This window comes from Aphelocoma coerulescens, chromosome 5 (genome assembly GCF_041296385.1).
Source record: "Aphelocoma coerulescens isolate FSJ_1873_10779 chromosome 5, UR_Acoe_1.0, whole genome shotgun sequence".
NCBI classification, from domain to species: domain Eukaryota; kingdom Metazoa; phylum Chordata; class Aves; order Passeriformes; family Corvidae; genus Aphelocoma; species Aphelocoma coerulescens.
The window spans coordinates 22921646-22943093 of NC_091019.1; the positions used below are offsets into that span (position 1 = coordinate 22921646).

At 38.2% G+C, this 21448-nt stretch overlaps 1 protein-coding gene across 3 annotated transcripts in view; it reads left to right on the top strand.

The window, feature by feature from the left end:
- PDHX (pyruvate dehydrogenase complex component X) overlaps positions 1-20651 on the top strand; it is a 94780-nt gene extending 74129 nt beyond the window's left edge. For all 3 annotated transcript variants that reach the window (XM_069017103.1, XM_069017104.1, XM_069017102.1), the window contains exons 4-11: positions 2674-2879; positions 4160-4258; positions 8990-9164; positions 10590-10737; positions 12886-12944; positions 15667-15825; positions 18030-18094; positions 20083-20651. In XM_069017103.1, the coding sequence (XP_068873204.1) occupies positions 2674-2879; positions 4160-4258; positions 8990-9164; positions 10590-10737; positions 12886-12944; positions 15667-15825; positions 18030-18094; positions 20083-20347 (1176 nt within the window). In that variant the 3' untranslated portion in view covers positions 20348-20651. The remainder of the gene's footprint in view (positions 1-2673; positions 2880-4159; positions 4259-8989; positions 9165-10589; positions 10738-12885; positions 12945-15666; positions 15826-18029; positions 18095-20082) is intronic.
- The last annotated feature ends 797 nt before the right edge of the window (positions 20652-21448 follow it).

Here is a 21448-nt window from a genome sequence, read left to right on the forward strand (position 1 = left end):
TTTCTTTTCTTTTTTCTCTAGCTCATGTGTGATCCTTGGTTGTCTTTCTGCAGTATCTGGTGGATATTTCTGCTCTGTATTAGGTTTCAATAGATGTTTGTGTAAGGCTTATAAAAAAAGCTGTGTCAGGTTTGTGGATAGGGTGATGATTACTTATTGAAAAGATTATCCTTCCAAGGGCCACTCAGAAGTTTAAGATGTGATGTAGTTGATGGGAATTTAGGAATGTTTTGTGCCTCTGAGCTATCATCTGGCCAAATTTTACTCACTTTCTAAAAGAAATTAGACAAAAATGTTGTGCCTTTTGATAGCAGCTACAATTCTGAACCATCTTCACGGAGTTTGGTATGAAAAACTTGAGCCAAATAAGCACAATCTGCTTAATGCTTTGGGTTTTGCATTTAAAGATAGAAGGTTCATTAGGTTGAATTAATTCATGTTCTGTAACCCTTCTTGGTTTTTCTTGACTGTATAATCTATGCATGGTTTAAGAAAGAGCAGGCTAATGGTAAAAGAGAAACTCATGCATATATATTTCTTCTCTATCTGAATAGGTCTTTTAATGATCATGTCTGATCCAGTGTAAAATGCCATAAAAGATTAAATAACTGAATGAAATATTAGAAGGGTAATTTCAGAATGATGATTATTCTTTCAGTAGAGTTGCTTCTTAAATTAACACTGATTTTTTTTTTCCTAAAATATTTTACAGTTCAATTAGGAACCAAACAGATGATGAATGATTGTTTAAGAACTGTAATTAATTGTTGAGGGATAGACCTAGAGCAGGTAGCTGGGTGTGCAGCTGCAGTGGGAGCTGCAGGTTGTGCTCTGGGTGTGGAACATGGTGGGAGCCCCAGACACGGGGCTGTGACCTGGTGCCAACCCTTTGCACAGCAAAGGGCACAGGGACCTGGGGCACCGGCCAGGTGACCGGGGACTTGGACACAGCAGGAGCCAAGGACTCAGCAGGGAGACCCCAGACTATCAACAACACAGACTGAGGGTATAAAAGCACAGGGATTCCTTTGTTTGTGGTCCTTCCCCAGAGGCACGAGCTCAAGCTGGTTTTGTGTTACTGGGCCACAATTAAAATTGCTTTAGGGATCCAGGTGTCTGAGATTCTGCTATAGGGAAACCCAGGGCTGAGCTGGTAAGGAAACCCTGTCTGACTGTGTGAGTGTGGGGTGTGCAGGGAGCCAAGTGGGACACCCATGGGGTCACTGGAGCCACCCACTGTAAAGGGGCTCACGTGGTGAGACTGTGACTGCCAGAGTGGCTCCTGGATGGTCAGACAGGAAAGTTTCCCTAACATTAGTCTCCATTACCATTTTCTCATTCATGACCTAAATGAGGATTGGTATGGAAGCCACTTTGTGTAAAAATTCCACTGCAGAATGAGCCAGCATAAGCTCTGTCCATTTTTCTTCCCAGTGGAGGAAATAAACATTTACTTTAGTATATATTTGTTAGTGACTAAAGGATTATGCTGCAGTGGCAAAAGCTCCAAGGGAATTTTATTTCTCTGTGCACTTAATCTCCAGTTTTTTCTCCCTGCCATGGTCACCTGTGCTTTGTTGGCTTGTCAGCAAAGTTAAGATTTTTTTGACTCTTCTTGGCTACATAGAATCATTGAATGGTTTGGGTTGTAAGGGACCTTAAAGATCATCTCATTCCAACTCCCCTGGCAGGGATGCCATTCACTAGATCAGGTTGCACAGGGCCCCATCCAACCTGGCCCTGAATGCTTCCAGGAATAGGGCATCCACAACCCATATGGGCAACCTGTTCCAGTGCTTCTCCACCTTTGGGTAAAGAATTTTTTTCTAAGGTAAACTTGCCCTCTTTGATTGTAAAACCATTACCCCTTGTCCTGCCTGTATAAAAAGGCCCTCTCCCTCCCTTTTAGGTACTGAAAGGCTGGTATAATGTCTCTCCAAAGCCTCTTCTCCATGCTGAACAACCCCAGCTCTCAGCCTTTGTAGGAGAGGTGCTTCAGCCCTCTGGTCATCTTTGTGGCCCTCCTCTGGACCCACTCTTAGCAGGTCCATGTCTTGTTGAGGATCCCAGACCTGGGAGAGAGCTCACAGCTCTCCAGGTGGGGTGTCACAAAAGTGGAGTAGAGGGGCAGAATCATCTCCCTCGCCCTGCTGGCCGCACTCCTGCATTTGCCTTTCTGGGCTGCAAATCCACACTGTTGGCTTGTGGCCAGCCTCTCATCCCAGAACCCTCCAGTCCTTCTACTTATTTCAGCTCTTTCTACATCGGAGTTTCTGGGGTTCATTGAGGTTTATGCAGGGGTTTTTTTATTGTGAGTAATGAAAACCTAGCAGTGACTCAAAAATCCAGGAGATGAAAAGTTAAGCAAAATTATAACAAGTTTTCTTTTTCTATTCTAGTTCTGAGCTGCAAAGACTGTGTCTATAAAAGGTTACTTTGATTTCTGAATGCTAACTTTAGGTGTATCGGATTTGGGGCATAACGTAATGTTCCTCTCCTTATAATAGCAATTATAATTAATTTCAGTCTTGAAATGTCTTATTAATAGTAGCAATAAAATGGGATATATCTTACTGATGAATTGTCATTAATATGCCTGAAACTTTGACATCTACTTGTTTTAGTCATATTAGAGCAGGCAGAGTAATATGTAACTTAATGTTCTTAATTTAGGTGGAAGAAGGAAGCAAAAATGTTCGCTTGGGCTCACTAATTGGTCTGCTGGTAGAGGAAGGACAGGACTGGAAACAGGTTGAAATGCCAGCTGATGCTGGTGATCCATCTTCTGTGGCTCCACCAGCACCTGCAGGTGCCTCACCTCCTGCAGGTCCTGCAGTTTCAGCCCCTCCTAAACTGCAACATCAGCCTGGGAAATTGCAGTAAGTTTCTGTGTTTGTTATGAAATGGAACTCTTTAGTAGATCAGTAGAACTGAACCAAGAAAAGTCTTCTGTCCTTTTTTACCTAGTAGTACGCTGTTAGTTTAAGAGTGATTAAGTATGAATGAGGTGATAAACCTTGCAGGCCTAGAATATGTCTTTGCTCTAAAGCCCAGTAAATCAATTCAAACAACATAATTGTATTAATTATTTTTTAATTAATTTAATTAAATGTGCTTTTATTCGGTCATGCAATTGATTTATGAAGTTGTGCTGATATAGGATGGACACCAGTGCTTATGCATCAGACGCTAAGTGTACCTATGACTTGTTTTCTATTTATTTGAGGAGAAAAAATAAACAAAGAAATGACACATTCCAAAACCCTTCCAAGCTGTTGCATTTTTGATATTAGAAAAAAATTATTCAAATATTTTCATAACAGTGGAATGTGAAAAACTTAAACCAGTAGGTTTATGTGCTCTTTGTTAGTTCGGTTTGGATCTGTTGGTATTCTAAGCATTGCAAACACCTTGGATGGGGAGTCAGGCCTAGTGTTAGTCAGGTAGCAATAATCCATAAATCAGTGCTTCATATCCCAGGATATATCCTGTTTGGAGGTTTCACTCCTTACTTGTGCTACATTTTTTTTTTTTTTCCCCCCAAACCTCGTTACCTTTTCTCTCTGGCTTGCTGTGTTCTAAATGCTGCCAGCATTTAGGCTTTTCCCGTGCAAGTGGAAGACAACTAACTGAAGTCATTGCCCAGGCATTACCTGTAGTAGGACGATGATCCACAAAAGGATCCAAACCCTTGAAAGGGTTATGTTTTTCCTTTTAGTACCAAAGAGCATCAGAAGTGCTTTTTCACTGCAACTGTTGGAGATGTACCAGCATGTTTAGAACCAAATGATCATTTATGATATGGGGTTTTTTTGGCAAGGGCTTAATGGACCATTCTTAAAATTCAATGAGGTGCAAATATAGTCTCCTTTAGGAAATAATAAGTAGGAGATTTTGTGGAAAGACTTGAAACCAAGTATTTATTCTTTTCTGAGTGTGTTGTTGCTTTGTATCTAAGAATTCTAAAACATTTTCTCTAGATGTTGGCTTTTCTCCTAATTTCAGAAGGCAAATCGTGTTAAGATGCACTGGGTACTCTGTACCAATGTACTCTGCTTTGTAGTTCACCAGAGAGAAATGTAGTTTCTCATGGTGTACATTAACAAAATAACTTAATCTTACTATTTAAAAAATGTATTTTTCCCCCTCATTTCTTCAGGGTTCGCTTAAGCCCTGCAGCTCGCAACATTCTGGAGACACATGGACTAGATCCAAGCAATGTTACACCTACTGGGCCCCGAGGAATCTTCACTAAAGAGTATGTAGATAATCTGGTTAACTTACAACTTCTGATACTAGAGCAATCTCCATTAGTTGGAAGTTTATTTAGTAAAAAAGCCTTGTCTTTGTTCCATTTTTTGCTATGGATGGGCTTAGTCAAATATGAAAAACCTGTTGAAAAGATAGGGAGAGTGGGTTAGGAAATATTTGAAGAAGCCCTTAATTAGTAAAAACCAAAAAAATATATTTGTATTTTTAACTCCCATCTTAGCTGTGTGGTACTGCTGTCACATTTTCTGCAGCTCAGCCTAATGGTGGCTATTGCCTCCTAAGCACCACTGTTAGCTGCCACTGTGGATCTCAAGAACTGTACTACCCAAGATGCATGCAGAGCCGTAATAGAATACCAGTGGCCTGTTTTCTTCAACTCCTTTTCTTTAGGGAGTTCGGATCTTTTGCTTTTTTTGCTGCAGTTCTGTTCTGAAATCTGTCAGGATTTCATTTTTTCCCATTTTTATTAGGCTGGGGGAAGCAATGAAGTGTAATCATAAGAAATTCCAGAATTCTCTTTTCTCCCACGTTTCCTTTTTTTCCTCTCTATGATTTAAAGGATATTTGTTTACAAAGCTGTGGTTTGTTATGATCAGACTTCTAGCAGTTTATTATACCTTTTAAGTATTCCAGTGTAATGATTGGCACTCCAGCCTTTGAGTGAGGAGGTTGTGTGCAAAAACGTGGTAGATCTAGTGCATTTAGCCTTGAAATGATGCATGTATGTTGTTGGAGGTGAGAATGTTGGCAGAAAAAAATATTTGTGTTCTCAGTAAAATTATTCCTTTTGACAAATACCATCATTCACTCACACAGACTTTCCTGGCTGCTGTTAGTTTAGTTCCATTCAAAGACAACCAGGACCAGGTCAGTGTTACTTGGAACTGGAGCCAGAAAAGCAGCAGACAGTTTTTCAAAGCTTTTTTTTTCTTATGATCTTTGGCAGAGTTGAAATGTAATAAGGAATTGAATAGATAGAATATCCTATGTAACAGCAAATCATCAGAGAGAGTTCTTTCTTAATTATGTAAGTGTAATGGTAATTTATGGTGTGTAACGAGGCTATGGCAGGTGGAAACCCTCTGGGACTTTGAGCTAACGAATTAACTTTTCCTAGTTGTCATGGAAATCTAGCAAAGATTTTTCTGTAGTTATGAGAATTATCTAGCAAAATAATTTCTTTTAAAAACTGCTTTTTTCATACAAAAGATTTGACTTTGAAATGTCAATTTAAGATGAAGAATGTCTGGGGTTTTCTAACCATTCTTTTGAAATGGAGCTAATCTTTCAGATGCCTACAGACTCTGCTATTATATTCAGTTTGAAATGAAATGTGCAGATTTTTATAGAGAGCTGCTGCAGATATTCAGGGAAATATTTCCTTTGCTGCACTCACCAGATCACGAGAAACAAAGATAGCGAGTTGCGTAAGCAAGCAAGATTCTTTCCCCCTACTTTCAGTCTTTAAATTCAATTCACTGTAAAACTTGTAACATCAGCTGGAACTTCCACTCTACTGGTGTTCTCTGTCATGACTGACTCCCTTAGTAGGCCAATATTTTATTTATCTTCATACTTTTATTTATTTATATTGCTCATATGGGTCTGTTCAATGTTGAATTACTGTTGTCTTTTTCCTGCCTGTTTTGTTATTGTTGGTTTTGTGTGTGATTTTTTTTTATGGAGTGGCAGGGTTTTTTTATTTGTTATTTCTAAGTAATATCTTCTTACATCACTTAATATCACTTCCATCAAAAATGTCCTAGAGAATTGGTGTGCCAGTACAAAGTAACTCACAAATTCTGTCAAAGACTGTACCATTTTTCTACTCATCAGCTCAGATGCTGTTTGGGAGGGCTGTATTAAAATTGATCGTTTCAGCTACTACTGCCCTTTCCCATTCTATTTAATAGTGATCTAGGGTTTTATAAATGGAGCCATGAAAAGGCTGGTTACTGAGAACTGTGTTTTTCTGAGGCCGTGTTCCTCCCAGCTGTTAAGTTAGTGTGTCTTGGGATCTCTGAGCTGCTCAGGCATTTTGGACTTGTAGAGAAAGCCCAGCACACATGCAATGCTGTTCTTCTGGAGATTAAATTCATGTGTTCATGTAAATGCACGTATTGAGTACAGACTGACCGTGGGATCTCTGCTGTGTGCCATTTGTCAGCTGCCATGTGGGAGGAATGGGTTCCTTCTATAAAGTTGGTAGTGCAATAGGTCTGATACTTGGAGTTTCTGATGTGCTCTGAAGTTCTATGGTGTTCTGAATCTCCGCTAACCATTTTCCTTTTTCCAGGAAATCGTCTCTGAACTGAGTAAACAGGTGTAAACATGTGAAAGGGGACTATGAAACCTGTGAAAGGGGTTGGGTACAATTAAGAGCAGTAACTGCCACCACAGGAAGCTTGTGTCAATCCATGCATCTGTGTTGGCACCATTGGATCCTCAGTGATTCTTAGGTGTCTGTGTAACTAACTTGCTCATATCAGAAAAAGTATGTTTTGAACACAAAGTGCTCAGTTTGCTTTCACCATTCTTTGGATTTTGGCTAACATGAAGTGAAAAGACTACACACTTCTGTAGTAGTGGTAAGCTGAAGTGTAACAGAGTTGCCAGAATCTCCATATTCCTAATAACAGTTTGGTATGGCATATTTTTGTTTATTAAATGTTTACCAAACTCTCATATCTTTTCTGTGAAGCAGGCTGCTCTTTCATGTTTGTTACCTCCTATCTTTCTCTGGTACTGTCTTGTGTTGATAGAAATTTATAGAGTTGTTGGAAAGATGTGACCAACCCTTCTTTTTCCAGTTCTAATAAAACATCTATTTACCTGACTTAAACCTGTTTAATTTTATCTGCTTTGATGCCTCTTCTAACTCTACTCATATTCAGGGTTTCAGTGTTGCAACTATGAGAGTCATAACACTGCTGTACCTGTTTTTCTTAATCAGTTAAATCATGTGAAATTAGTGGGGGGAAGCTCTATTCATATGTTTGTATAACATGCATCTAAATTTTCATTTTTATGTATGTGTCTTTTGTACAATACAAATGAGTTTCAGAAAGTCTTGAGCAAATCTTTTAATCTAAAAATAAGCTCAATTTTGGCAATACGTTTTTCAGTTAACACTCTAAAAAACACCAAAACCAGATGGTCTCTCTAATGACTGCCAAGTGAAAACCCTCAACTAATTTTTGGTACCTTCTAATATGTTAACAAAAAACTTGCATTATGTCATGCAGTTACTTTTTGTGTCTCAAATTGTCATGGTAGGGAATGTTTTTCATTCTATGAAATCTAATTTTTTTCCCCTGATACAGTAGGTGTGTTAAATACTAAACACTTAATTTTAAAACAAATTTTGGCTGGCATGTTAATTTGGGAAAACAAGTAACAACTTTTAATTAGGAAAAATTTTATCTTGAGCTCATTCACTTGTTTGTTTTCAATATCATTTGTTGAAGTATGTGTTGAAGGCAAGAATAAATTGAAGCAAGTCAGCAATGGGAAAAGGCATTATGTAGAGCTTTTCAATTTTCAGTTCTTTGAAAACTGAAAATTTTTTAATTTTCTCACTCAGTGCTGGAGTGCTACTTTTTAGGAACAACTAAGAATGCATAATGTTCTGAGATTTTGTTCTTCCTATAAAAATTTAATAACTCTTGGCTGCCACTCAAGAGTAGTCTCTCAAACAGTAATCTACTGAAATTAGATAGCTTTGTTTAGTATTTATGAATTGTGTTTCAAAACCTTGGTAGGGTTGTAAGGAGTCTAATTTTTAATTTATTTTAATTTCCTCTGCCAATTTGTGTAATTGAACTTTTGTGTACATGCTGTGTCTTCATGAAATGATAGAGATTTATCTAGGGTGTATGATAGAGGCTTTTGTTAGCAGATCTGGAGCATAAAAAGAGACCTACAGGAAATCTACAATTGACTTGCCTTGCAGTTGGCAGTGGTGGTGGAAATGCAGTTATTTCTGTTCAGCTTTGTAGGTGCTGATCTTTAGCTTGTTGCTTTATGAATGCAGTGCACCTAGAGCACCCTATCATGGCTTAGAGATGGGAGTCTCTCATGTCTGTCATGCTGTGCCCAGAACAGGGAGATTTTGTGGTGGTAGCTGTATCAGTATAAAATCCTAGGAGAATGCTTCAGCTTTGTGTCTCTAATGTGGTGTTAGGAAGTATGGGCCTGTATAACATTAGTGCCCGACTCTCCGAATTTATGTTGGAAAGGTACAGAGAAATGACTTATAAATGTATTACTCAGTTTTCACTTAGCACTAAGTAATTACATTAAATTCAAATTATTTCAAATATAACAGATGAAACAGCTTTTTATTTGAGGCTTTATAGCCTGAATAAATATACTCTTTTATTCAGAAGAATTGTTAATGCAAATCAAAAATGGCTTTGCACACTCACAAGTAATGATGATGATTGTTATGCTTCTCTAACACAAATGCTTTCTGTTACTGCATATTCAGGCCCTTTTATTCATGGAAATTAATGAGAATTTACTAAAAAGATACCACAAAGGCAGCACAAAATTAATATCGTTTAATAATAATTCCCTTCTTAATATTTGGTTTGACAACAGAAATTTAAATGTACAGAAGTGGCTAATTAAATAGAATAAGTGATGGAATAGTAATGCTTAGGGAATTGTTAAATAGTTTCTTTGTTGTCAATATTTCACTGTGTTTAATCACCAGGGATGCTCTCAAACTTCTGCAACAGAAGCAGAAAGGTAAACCCAGTGAATTGAAACCTGTGGTTTCTCCAGCTCCTGCTGCAGTGCCTTCTCCTTCACTAACAACAGCCGTGACTTCTCCATATCCAAGGCCAGCAATTCCACCAGTTTCCACCCCAGGACAACCTGCTGCCCTGGTAACACCTCTGCTAAGATTTCAGCATTGCTGCAGCTGAATAGTGCAATAGCTACTTCAGTAGCTCTGAGATTTCTAGGTCTGGAGAGAGGAAGGAAACTAAGGCCACCTAGATGTCAAGCTCAGTGATGTGCAGTTTTTAGTATGTTTCAGTGATTCTAAGGCAATGTAATTAAAACTCTGAAATCCTCGAAATTATGGTCTGCATACTATTTTGTGTAGCTTGCAAATTGAAGCGATGAAAAAATTTATATTGCAGGCCTTGGAGAAACTGGAATGATGATTTATTTTTACTGTACTTGATTTGTTTGCTTTCCTGCAAGTGTAAGTGTCCATTAATGAGTTGTCAAGAAGTGAGGAAGAAAAAGGCTTCTTGGTGGTTGCCTTGGAGAGTAATTTTGCAAATTCTAGAACCTAAATAAATTTCTATGTTAAATTGAAGTGTTAGAATACCAGAAATTTTTTTTTTAAAGAATAAATGCCCTTGCTGAAATATACATTAGTAGAAGTTGAAAAGCTTTTGTGAAAAACATTTTCTGGCTCTTGATGTATCTTTTTAGGCTGAAGTTTACAATGTAGCTACAATTCATAATATTCAGAAAATGCTGTCTTTTTTTTTTTTTGCACAAAGAACTAAAGAACGCAAAAGCTCAGACTCAGATCCATTACAGAATAAAATGTTTCTACAATTGCACCAGAACATACATATTGCAATTTACTGTGTATTGAGTACTATTGAGTATGTACTAAGGATTCTGTGAATCCTTGTATGTTCAAGGGATATGTGCTGAAGATTAGGTATGCAAAATAATGTTTTACAGAACCATTTATTTTCTTGCTTTCTGTAGTCACTAATATTTTGAGAGATTTCTGGCAAGTTGACCTCCTTCTAGGAGGAAGTTGGCCAGTGAAACATTATTGGGTATATGTGGAAGGAGGGAGAAGAATAACAGAAAAGATGCAGTAAAATCTGTCTTAAGGAACTACTCAGGGAACTGAAAAAGCAGTAGCTTACTGAGGGAATGCTCTGTTACAATTTAAATGGAACAAAGCATGATCTGAGCAATATGCCAAATCAGGAAGATGGAATAATGCTTATAGGCTCTGGCTGAAAATTAATGCCTCAATATTTGGATTTTTTTTTTTTTTTTTTTGAAACAGGGTTAATTCTATACTGCAAAATGCAATTATTCTGTAAAACCTGTTGTGTTGATCCCAGTTAATAGGAATAGACTAGAACACTTAGTGGTCTTAGTCATATTAATTTCAGTAGTTGGAATTATCACTTTTGCATACCTAGGGGATAGCTGAAGTGGGCAGGAGTCACTGATGATAATGCATAAATGCTGGAGTACTGTTTCAGCAAAGGGGAGGGAAGTGTGTTTGCTCTCCTGATATTTAATATGCAGCATCTGATTTCTTTCAGGGCACATTCACAGAAATCCCAGCTAGCAACATCCGAAGAGTTATTGCCAAGAGATTAACGGAGTCTAAAACTACCATACCTCATGCATATGCTGCTGCTGACTGTGCCATTGATGCTGTTTTGAAATTAAGGAAAGAATTGGCCAAAGGTTAGTAGTATGATTTACTTGAACATGTGGTAATACTAATGTGGTTATAGTAATACATAATTTGTCTTGTTTACATAAACTTCCCCAGGAGGTATCGATTTTGTATAGGCAGACCACTATGCAGTCAAATAATTTTTTTTTTCAGTATTCTGTATGTTGGACTCAAGCTGTAGTTCCTGGCAATTATTGAATTGGACAGCTTGTCAGGATACAGGAAGACAGAGGTGTTACTTTGCCAGCTAATCTTCCACAATGTTCAGGCTGCGTAAGCAAGTAGTGATGCTCTGTCTGGTGATGGAGACACGCAGGCATGCACCTCATAACTAGTACTAAGTCTGTGACTTGGGTAAAAAAATCTGAGGGCCTGTTATTTTATAAAGGGAAGAAACAGCAGGCTGGTTTTTCTCCTACTACACGTTTTTTTTTTAAAGACCAAAGATTAGTTCTAAAGACTGAAGACATTCATGGGAGAATATAGCGGTCTGCACAAGAGAAAAGGGCATAAACAATTTCACTTGGATTCTTCTTAGTGTTGTTCTATTAGTCCTTTTTTCTGGTACCATTTGCGTAGTTTGTTCTCAATAGTTCAGCTTTGAGATGTTTCTCATTATCACAAGAATAAAAAATGAATAACTGTTGGTCTAAGACACTTCATTTTGATCTAAAGCTTCACAATTGCTGTCATGGTTTTGAACGCATGTAGGTTCAAATGGTAGCTTTCCAAAGCCATGTGAGCTCTGCATTCAGAATAACATAGCAGGATAGTGTTAATTTACATTTTTGTTGCTGTACTGACTGAGAAACTGAGGCCAGCTGTTCTGTTCTAGTGACTAGCCCGTGCTTGTTTCTCTGTTTGTGTGGTCTAAAATGAAATTTGACTGGTATATTCAGATTTTCAAGATGAAGATACAGGAACTGCTTCTCCTTCCACTGGAGTTCTGAGTGACTAATTTTTAATGCAATAGTATCCAGGTCATTTTTCTACCTGTTTTTTTTTCCTAATGGTATTTTATTCACAAGTTAATGTCAAAGACATTTTATGATGCTGATATTTTCTTTAAACAGCAGCAGTTCATAAGAAATGAACCAAAAAAGGATCTTAGGAATACTCACTTGAAATTTTTCACACCTCTCCTGCTGTTGTTGATTCTTAATGAATATTTCCTTGAAATGTAGAAGTGGAAATGCCATATGTCTTTGCATGAAATTGAATTGCAGAGATTGTCCTGGTAGATGTTTATGTTTTCTCTGATGGAAATTATGGTGTTTTCTACTACTATAAACTTCAGTGACACAGGGTAAAATATCAGACATGGATCATTTAACTGTATTCCTGCTCTACTACTGGACAGTGACATTTTTGCCAAGGGTTAGGAATGTAGTATGTCAATAGAAACCAGTGTATATTTGATGACCAAGATACAGGTTTTTCTGATGTGAAATTCTGTCAGGGCAGCATAGTAATTGCAAATTCCATAATGTTCTGTTGGAATGCTGTCTCTCTTCTTATACATAGATTACTAATCATGGCAAATGTTGCAGGCCAGTTATGTGGTAAATGGATACTTGGTTTGCTCCTCTAAATTTGTGATGACTTAAGAATGTTTCACTTGATACAATTTTCTATAAATAATTTTCCCTTGCAAAAATATTTGTAAAGATAGGTGTTATATGCAGTAAAACAGATTTGAAAATTAAGCAGTTTTGCTGCTTGATCAGTTTTGCTAACAGCAGTGATCATGGTGGAAGGGTAATGTAGTTGTTTTTTTTTTAATTGCAAAAATTGTAAGCTTAACACTATGTGAATATCATGCATTTCAGGGTAATCCTGTGGCATAATGTGCATTGTATCTATTACCCCTGCTTCTGCTGCCACTCCTGATTTTAGTTATCAGTTTCAGTCTCCTGAAACTCTCCTGAGTGTCTCTGCATGACATTTTTCTTGATGGATATGCCTTTTGTCCCAAGGGGGAAAAAAGTAGTTTTCTTGCTTTTATTACTGGAGTTTGAAGATGAGTGACTTTCTGGCAATGCTTCAAAGGAGTAAATCTGCTGAATCACTGGAATCTTGCCATCACACAAATGCTGATAAATTGTATCAACAATGACTGTTGTCCTTTATTTAAATTTTTCTGTTTCTTTTTGCAGATGACATTAAAGTATCTGTAAATGATTTTATTATCAAGGCAACAGCAGTTACTCTGAAGGTAAGCAAATAATTGACTTTAAAAATATATTTTAATAGTAAACTGCCAAGGAGACAAGAAAAGTATTTTGTGAGCCTATGTGGAGATATGAATGTGATCATAGTAAAGCTGGTAATTCTGTATTGCTTATTGTCAGGTTTTTTTAGGTTTCCAGGTAAAATTCTCTTCACTGTCTATGCTGTGAACTGTAAAAATGAGAACTTCTTAGTGAAGATCCATTTACTGCAGTTAACATCTGCAAATCGCAGTAGTTACTTTGTCAGTAGACTAAACTAATTGTCAAGATCATTCATCTAATCTTAGTTGCATCTTATTTCTCTTAGTTATAAACAAACATTTATCTAAGTCTTATACCAACCTTGTTATTACCTCAGGTGTATTCTGATGGCACATTCAGTGATACCTGCATTGAAGTAAAAATTCTTCTGGCAATCAGTCTTCGCTCATTGCTAGGAATTCTTGTTGCCTGGATTACCTCACAGTAATATAAAAACGTTGGAAAGGATGTGAGAGCTGTTTTTCTCATTTGTGAGGATAATTTTAACTATTTAAAAGTTGAGAGAGGAAGTTATGTGTAAGGTACCGGACTATTCCTATTCCTGTGGATGTATGGAATTGAGAGAACAGTGGACTGGAAATTATTTAAATGATTTCTAGCTGAACATGTACTAAATATTAATGTATAATTTTAAGAGGTATAGTTTAATGTATAATTGCAATTTGGACAGAAAATAGACAGGATTCTAGGCAGTTTCATAAGGAAGTGCCTGAGAGAAATGTGAGGCCTTATTTAGACTGGAAAAAACTCTGCAAGTTAATACTAAAAACAAAAGGAGGAGCTAGATATGTGTGCTGTGCTTCTGTTAGACATGTACATAACAAGAAGCTTCTTCTAGTGGCCTAAAGAAACTTTTGTGAGGAAATGGTGACCCCCAAAATTTACCATGAACTTCTGTGAGTGTTGGATAACAGATCTCTGCACCAGAGAGCCGGTGAAAGGAACAGGAGACAGAGAGCAAGAGGTTTTGTGTTCTGTCTTCTGAGGGGTTGTTAGTTTTTGAGATGATAATAATGTTGTGTTGATATGGAAGTAATCAATAAAATTCTCTATCCTATTGCTTTGTTAGAAATCTATGCTGGCATTTGTTTGACTTTTAAAATAATACATTAAAAAAACCCAAAACAACAGATTTAACTCAGTATATCAGGAAACAAGTTCATGATCAAGCTCACATCTCAGCATTCTGTCAGCATTTCAGAAAAGACGTGGGCAACTGCTTTAAAAAAATGAAACCCACTTCCACTTGCACCTTCCCCCCTCCCCCCCCGAAATTGGGTGGTGTGAATACATCCTCAAGTTTAAATTCAATGCAGTTTCACTGACTCTTTTCTGGGCACTCTTCAAAGAGTGTTTCGTTACTATTTTATTTCTGAACAATGAAAAATGTGTTCTTTTAGCTTTAGTGAGCTGATTGCAGCTGGTTTGGAAGTTTATAATTGTTTGGCACACACCTCAAGAAACTGCTTGTATCAGTTCTTAAACATGCTAAATTTCTCCTTCACTTAGGCTACCACAAGTCCAGCTATGAGTTCTGTGTTTCAGCTTGGTCTTGCCATTTGACAGCCAGAATTTTGTGAATGTGCCAGTGGGCTCACAAGATAATACCCCAGTAGAGCAATTCTTTCTTTCTGGAACAAGGAGGGAGAAGGATGAAGGGAGGAACGAAAACTTCCAGGATTATTCTCAAGTGGTTGGGCTTTGTAACAACAGCTCCTATAGCAGCTGTCCTTTAAAAATGAATCTTTAATTGTTGAAGTGACAAATTCTTTCACTACCATCTCTTTTGAACACCTTTATGTAAAGGGTTGTAGTTGCACAGCACCCACTTGAGGGCATCTTACTGCTGTGTAAACTGTGGGACTTCTAGAAGTTTATTTAGCTTGCAAAGAAGGGTACTACATAGCTTTTTCTTCTTCTCTCTCTTTTCTTCTTTTTCTTTTTCTTTTTTTACACTATGCATTCCAGTGTTGAAGAATAGGAACTGAGAGTACTGTCACACCACTTCTTCCTAGGAGTGCAGTTACTTTAGATAGATATTAGAGTCACTTTTGATAGTGTGTCCCTCCCATACTTTTTTCTGGAATACCTTCTTCATTTCATTAAACTCAAAAAACAAAATGAAATGATCAGTAAACATCTCAATTTTAACTTAGTCCACAAAAAAAAAACCAAACTGATGCATTTTAGGAGAACTTCCGAATAACGGTGAGTGTACCTGCAGCATCTTTTATTTGTTGAGAGTCAGGCTTGAGACACCAGTGGAAAACAACACGTGGGTGTAGTAGGATGTCCATTTCCATGCTTCTAAATTCAACATCCTGTGATTTATTTTGTGGGAGAAATTGCACTACTTTGAAGCTTTACATGCTGGGCCATCATAAGGTGGTATCAGTGAAGGAATTTGTAGTAATTAGTTTGGTTTTCTTTTCCTGGCAACACCAAAAAAACTTCTGTCTGTCCTAGCATTTTCAGTTTCTGGTGCGTACATTCATGGTTTTTGACAAAGTAAATATAAATAAAATAAAATCAGTACAACCTAATTAACTTGGTGAATGCCTGTATGTAGCTATGTGTCTTAAAGGCATTTCCTTTTTCTTAATAACTCATTGCACTGTTATTCTTCTAACAGCTGTCTTTTTTTATTGTCTGTCTGTGTTTCAGCAAATGCCAGATGTGAATGTAACGTGGGATGGGGAAGTCTGCAGGCGGCTGCAGTCCATTGACATCTCCATTGCCGTGGCAACGGACCGAGGGCTCATTACGCCAATTATAAAAGATGTTGCTGCCAAGGGAATAAAGGAAATTGCTGCCTCTGCAAAGGTAGGTCTGAAAAGTGCAGCAGGCTGAGGAATACAGCAGCTGTATCGCTTTCTGTAGCAGAAAATGTAGCGTGACCCAGATACACATCAGTACTAACAAAGGCAGTGGATCTAAAGCAGTTTCAGCATTACTTATACTTCAAAATTCTTATTAATTTTGCAACTCTCTTCATTTTTAATTAACAATAATATCGTGTTATTTAGTTGAATGGTGGCTAGACTGCTTGAAAAATAAACCTGTACAGACTTTTGCAATTCAATATAATAGTATTTCTTTAATCCTCAAGAGAAAGCTACTTAATGCTACTGTCTTTAGTATTTCCAGTCTTGGGGTTTGAGATTTTGGTTTTTTGGTGTTTTTTCCCTTTCCCAGAAAATTTCTTGTGTCCACTTTTTTTACTCTCTTTGCAGTTATATTATCAAACATATTTCTGTCTGCATTTTTTTTCAATATGCAGTTCAATTAAGGATGTAACATTAAACTCCTCAGACTAATGAGCAGTATTTTGCATAGACCAGGTGCCAGTCAGTGATGTGTGGCAGTTGTTGCCAGATAAAGGAGTGGTTTTTGGCAGGTAAAAGTACAAGGAATGGTGAAATGTCCCAACACAGGCCTTTTTTTTGTCATTTAACGAGTGCTAATCAAAAGCCTACAGCATCTGAAGAAGGCAATGGAAGCAGCTCCTAGGGCATAAAACTGTCCCCAGACTAGACACCACTGCACTTTGTAAATCCTTGCCTTTTGTGAAAAACTACAGAAATCATAGTGGTCTGTGCTAACAGAGGGGAACAGCCAACAAAGTTGTAGCAGAGAAAGATGGGTCATGCCACAAAACATTCATAAATGGGTGTTTTCAAGGTTTTTCCAGTCCATATTGCTTACTTTATGCTGGATGTGTTGTGAAAACAATTCCTTTCACTAGTAGCCAGTTGAGGAGGAAGGTCAGCTGAGATTGTTCTGGGGTTAGTGATAGAATGCCAAGAATAAAAGCATTGTTGAATGTTGTGCTTTCATTATCATCCCCAATACTGTGCAGTATTGCAAACCTCTGCTACCACAAATCAATGTCCTGCAGTTCCTGTGGTGGAAATGCAGGCTTGTGTTACATTTGGTGGGGTGATGATAGTGAGCATTCCCCTTGCCAACGGAATGTGTGTGACATAGGTCACACTGCTCCCTCTAAAAGACACTGGGTCACATAGATTGCAGGTGTCCACACCAACATCATTTTGCTTTTCAGCTTCCTCACTGAATTACTGAAATAAATACATACGTGACATGCACATACACACTGTAACTGCAGCTGCTCCTCTATCAGTCTTCCTGTAGTTTGGCAGGCGCTTTCTTTGTGTAATTGCTTATATATCCCCTTCTGCTATAGGATAATTTTAACTTCTTTCCAGGTCATGTGCATCCAGGCACCATATTTTCATCATTCAAATAATGCAATTGCACAAATGCATCACGCTTATATTGACCCTGTTGTGTGAATGCTGTTCCCATGGCTATTGTCTTCTGGTTCACCAATTACTCAGAGATGAATAAAAGCCTAAATTAAAGCTCAGTGTATCCTTGTAACTTTGACATGCTTATTATGAATGTTAAAGTTTTGTACAACTCTGTGATCTTATCTTGGAACATAGCATGAACTTCTTGGGCTGTATTTGAACATTTCTTCTGTTGAATTTTAAAGAAAAGTCTCACAAATGAAATGGAGATCACAGAATGAGTGGCCTTAAAGGCACCCTTCAAAAGGTAGTTGAATGTTTAGCTGGAAGCAATACATTCTATCTGGTAGAAAGTTCTGAAATTGTACACGTCAGTTTCTTTAGACAAATATTTCTTTAAACAGGAAAACTGTGAACTTATCAGTATTTTGCTAGACAATCTAAAAACACCAGGGAGAATGGTGGTTCCATTGTAAAACCTGGAACAGTATTTGTAAGGTGAGAGAACAGCTTCTATTGAACAACCAATATTGGTAGGAAAATGAAGTTTTGTGCCCTAGTCTCTCTGCCAAATCACTGCAGATACAACAAAAGTGTTGCTGAGGTGCTTCCCTAAATTCAAAAGCAGATGACTTTTGCTGACTTAATGTCTGTATGGTACTTAAAATGTCTTACTGAAAAAAAAAAGAATTAGTCTATTAGAACACACTAATTTCTTTCTTCTCTCTGCCTGTTTTCTTCTTTCATTTTCTTTAGGCTCTAGCAAAGAAGGCAAGAGATGGAAAACTGTTACCAGAAGAGTACCAGGGAGGATCTTTCAGGTAAATACAGCATGGGTTCAGAACTGTTTTATACTCAGCTATTCCACTGTCTTTTAATGCATTGCTTTTAAAATCTTGCTCTGTTTAGGATGAAACTCCATGTGATGATTCTGAGGGCCAAAACTAGACTGTCTTGTATCAGGGGGAAACAATTACCTGGGTGAACCAGGTGAAATGAACCTAGTTCATTTCATCTGTACTTGGCACTGGGGATGCCACACCTTGAGTCCTGTGTTCAGTTTTGGCCAATCCCCACAAGAAAGACATTGAGGTGCTGGAGTGTGTCCAGAGAAGGGCAGTGATGCTGGAGAAGGGTCTGGAGCACAGGTCTTGTGAGGAATAGCTGAGGAAACTGGGATTGTTTAGTCTGGAGAAAAGGAGGCTCAGGGGGACCTTATCACTGTTCTCTTTCTGCCTGAAAGGAGTGTAGTATAGCGAGAATTGGGTTGGTTTCTTCTCCTAGATAATAAGAGAAGGAAATGGCCTCAAGTTGTACCAGGGGAAGTTTAGATTGGATATTAGGAAAAAAATAATGAAATTGATTGTCAAGCATTGGAACAGGCTGTCCAGGGAAGTGTTTGATTCACCATCCCTGGAAGTGTTCAAAAAGCAGGTGGATGTGACACTGAAGGACATGGTGTAGTGGTGAACATGGTGGTGGTGCTGTCTGGTGGTTGGACTTGATCTTAAAAGTCTTTTCCACCCTTAGTGGTTCTGTGATTCTGTGATTCCAGCACTGGATGCAGCACTCCAGGTGGAGTCTCAGAGTAGCAGAGTAGAGGGGCAGAATTACTGCCCTCGACCTGCTGGCCACACCACTTTTGATGCAGCCCAGGATATGGTTTGCTTCCTGAGCTGCAAGTGTGCACTGCTGCCTCAGGACCTGCTTTTCATCCACCAGCATCCCCAAGTCCATCTCAGCAGGGCTGCTCTTGATTGGTTCATCCCCCAGCCTCTGTTGATATTGGGGGTTGCTCTGGCCCTGGTGCAGCACCTTCCAGTTGGCCTTGTTGAATCTCATGAGCCCAGTTCTTGAGCCTGTCTGGGTCTCTCTGGATGGCATCCCATCCCATCCCTCAGGTTTGTCAGCAGCACCACTCAGCTTGGTGCAGATTTGTAGAGGGTATACTTGAACCCTTTGTCAGTGTCACTGCTGAAGACATGAAACAGTACTGTCCCAATATGGCCCCGTGAGGGACACAACTTGTCACGAATGTCCATCACTAGGTTGCCCAGAGAGGTGGTGGATGCCCCATCCCAGAAACATTCAAAGTCAGGTTGGACAGGGCTCTGAATGGCCTGGTCTAGTTGAAGATGAAGAAGCCCATTGCAGTGGAAGCTGGACTAGATGACCTTTAAAGGTCCCTTCCAACCCAAACTCTTCCATGATTCTGTACTGTTTAATTGTTTTTCCACTCTTTGCCATAACTATAACCAGAAAGGAGGAGATGGTGGGCCAGCTTTCTCCATAGACAACTTGTCACAGAAGAGTCCAAGCCTTTCCTAATACACCACTTCATAGGTGGTGACATGGACAGAAGTGTTTGAGGGAGAAAGGCACAATGATGCTTTCATGTGCCTGAGTGATACTTGGATGCTCAAATTTTATCACTTACTGGATACCAGCATCCATTGTAACTTGCAGTTGTGAAGTTCAGTCTAAAAGACATTTGACTTGGAACAGGGACAGGCAAAATATATTTAAAGATATTGCTTTACTGGCCTACTTTCTGCCAGTGTGTGCAGTGCAAGAATATATTGCTGTAAAGAAATGGGACTTCTAAAAAGGTGTGTTATTTTTAATTGCAAAAATTCCAAACCCTTGAGAGTGTGAATGTGCTCAACTAAAAACAGTTCAGATCTATTTTTAACTTAATGGGTTTTGCCTTGGAGGGGATTTAAATCATAGTAGTCGCTGAATATAGATTATTTCTTGTAGGGAATACGTAATTTCTGATGTTACTGAAACTCTTCTCTGTTCTATTCAGTATCTCCAATCTGGGCATGTTTGGCATCAGTGATTTCACAGCAGTCATAAACCCTCCTCAGGCCTGCATCCTCGCTGTGGGCCGAGCAAGACCAGAGCTCAAGATTGTTGAAGATGAAGAAGGGAATGAGAAACTTGAACAGCATCAACTCATGACAGTGACTCTTTCAAGTGATGGTCGAGTGGTGGATGATGAACTGGCTTCAAAGTTTCTGGAGACCTTGAAAGCCAATATAGAGAATCCAATACGACTGGCCTTAAATTAAACTTGGTGAAGATTGCTTCCTGTTTTGACAACATAGATAACTATTATATACTTAGGGTTGTTTTTCTGTAAAGAGGAGTAAATAGCTGGAGATGGACAGTTAAAAATATTTAATTTATGAATTAATGTGAAGCACTCATGCTTTTAGTCTTCTGTAATAACCAGGTTTTATACTGTAAAGCTAAAAGACTGTAAAGTTAACATACCACGATTCTTTAAACACACAGTACCAATGGCACATGTTTGCATAGGAAAGTCAATCTCATCTGTAAAATAAACTCAATAAAACTTTATGAAATATAAAAGGGAATAATAGAATAATTTGGGTTGGAAGGGACCTTTAAAGATCATTTAGTCAAGCTCCTCCTGCAGTGAGCAGGGACATCTTCTGAGCCCCATCCATCCTGACCTTGAATGTTTCCAGGGATGGGTGATCTTCTGCCTCTCTGGGGAACCTATTCCTGTTTTTCAACACCCTCATGGTAAAAATCTTCTTCCTTATATCTAGTTTGAATCTACCCACTTTCAGTTTAAAACCATCACCTCTTCTCCTACTGCAACAGGCCCTGCTAAAAAGTTTGTTCCAATCTTTCTTAGACTCCTCCTTTAAGCATTGAAAAAAACACAAGTTAATTGTGCAAGCAGTGTTCTCATAGAGGTCCCAATATAAATGGTCAAATTTTGCTGAATAATGGTGCTCTTTGCATGGATGGAATGTAGATGTGAGTAGAAAGTGTTTCATCATCAGTATATATTGAAATGTAACTGGGAGGCTCAAGTGCAGTGGCCTCAAGTTTAAATAACAGAATTTGATTGGTATCTTTCTTAACTATAAATATGGAACCACATATTGCATGTAAATGTTAGGAAATAACTGTGTTTACAGGACCTCATGAGAATATAAATTGTCAATAGAATTATGGGAGTTTGTCTTATTCCGGTTTGTGCAAGTGCTTTTTCCTAATGATTTGTAGGAATTAATTATGGCCGCAGCTCAACAAGTAAAACAGCTAATTGCAAGACAGCCTTTACTTAACACTGAGTTGAGAGTTTTTGCTAAATGAGTTTGCTTCTTTTTCTTCTTCTGATATCATAAATTTCA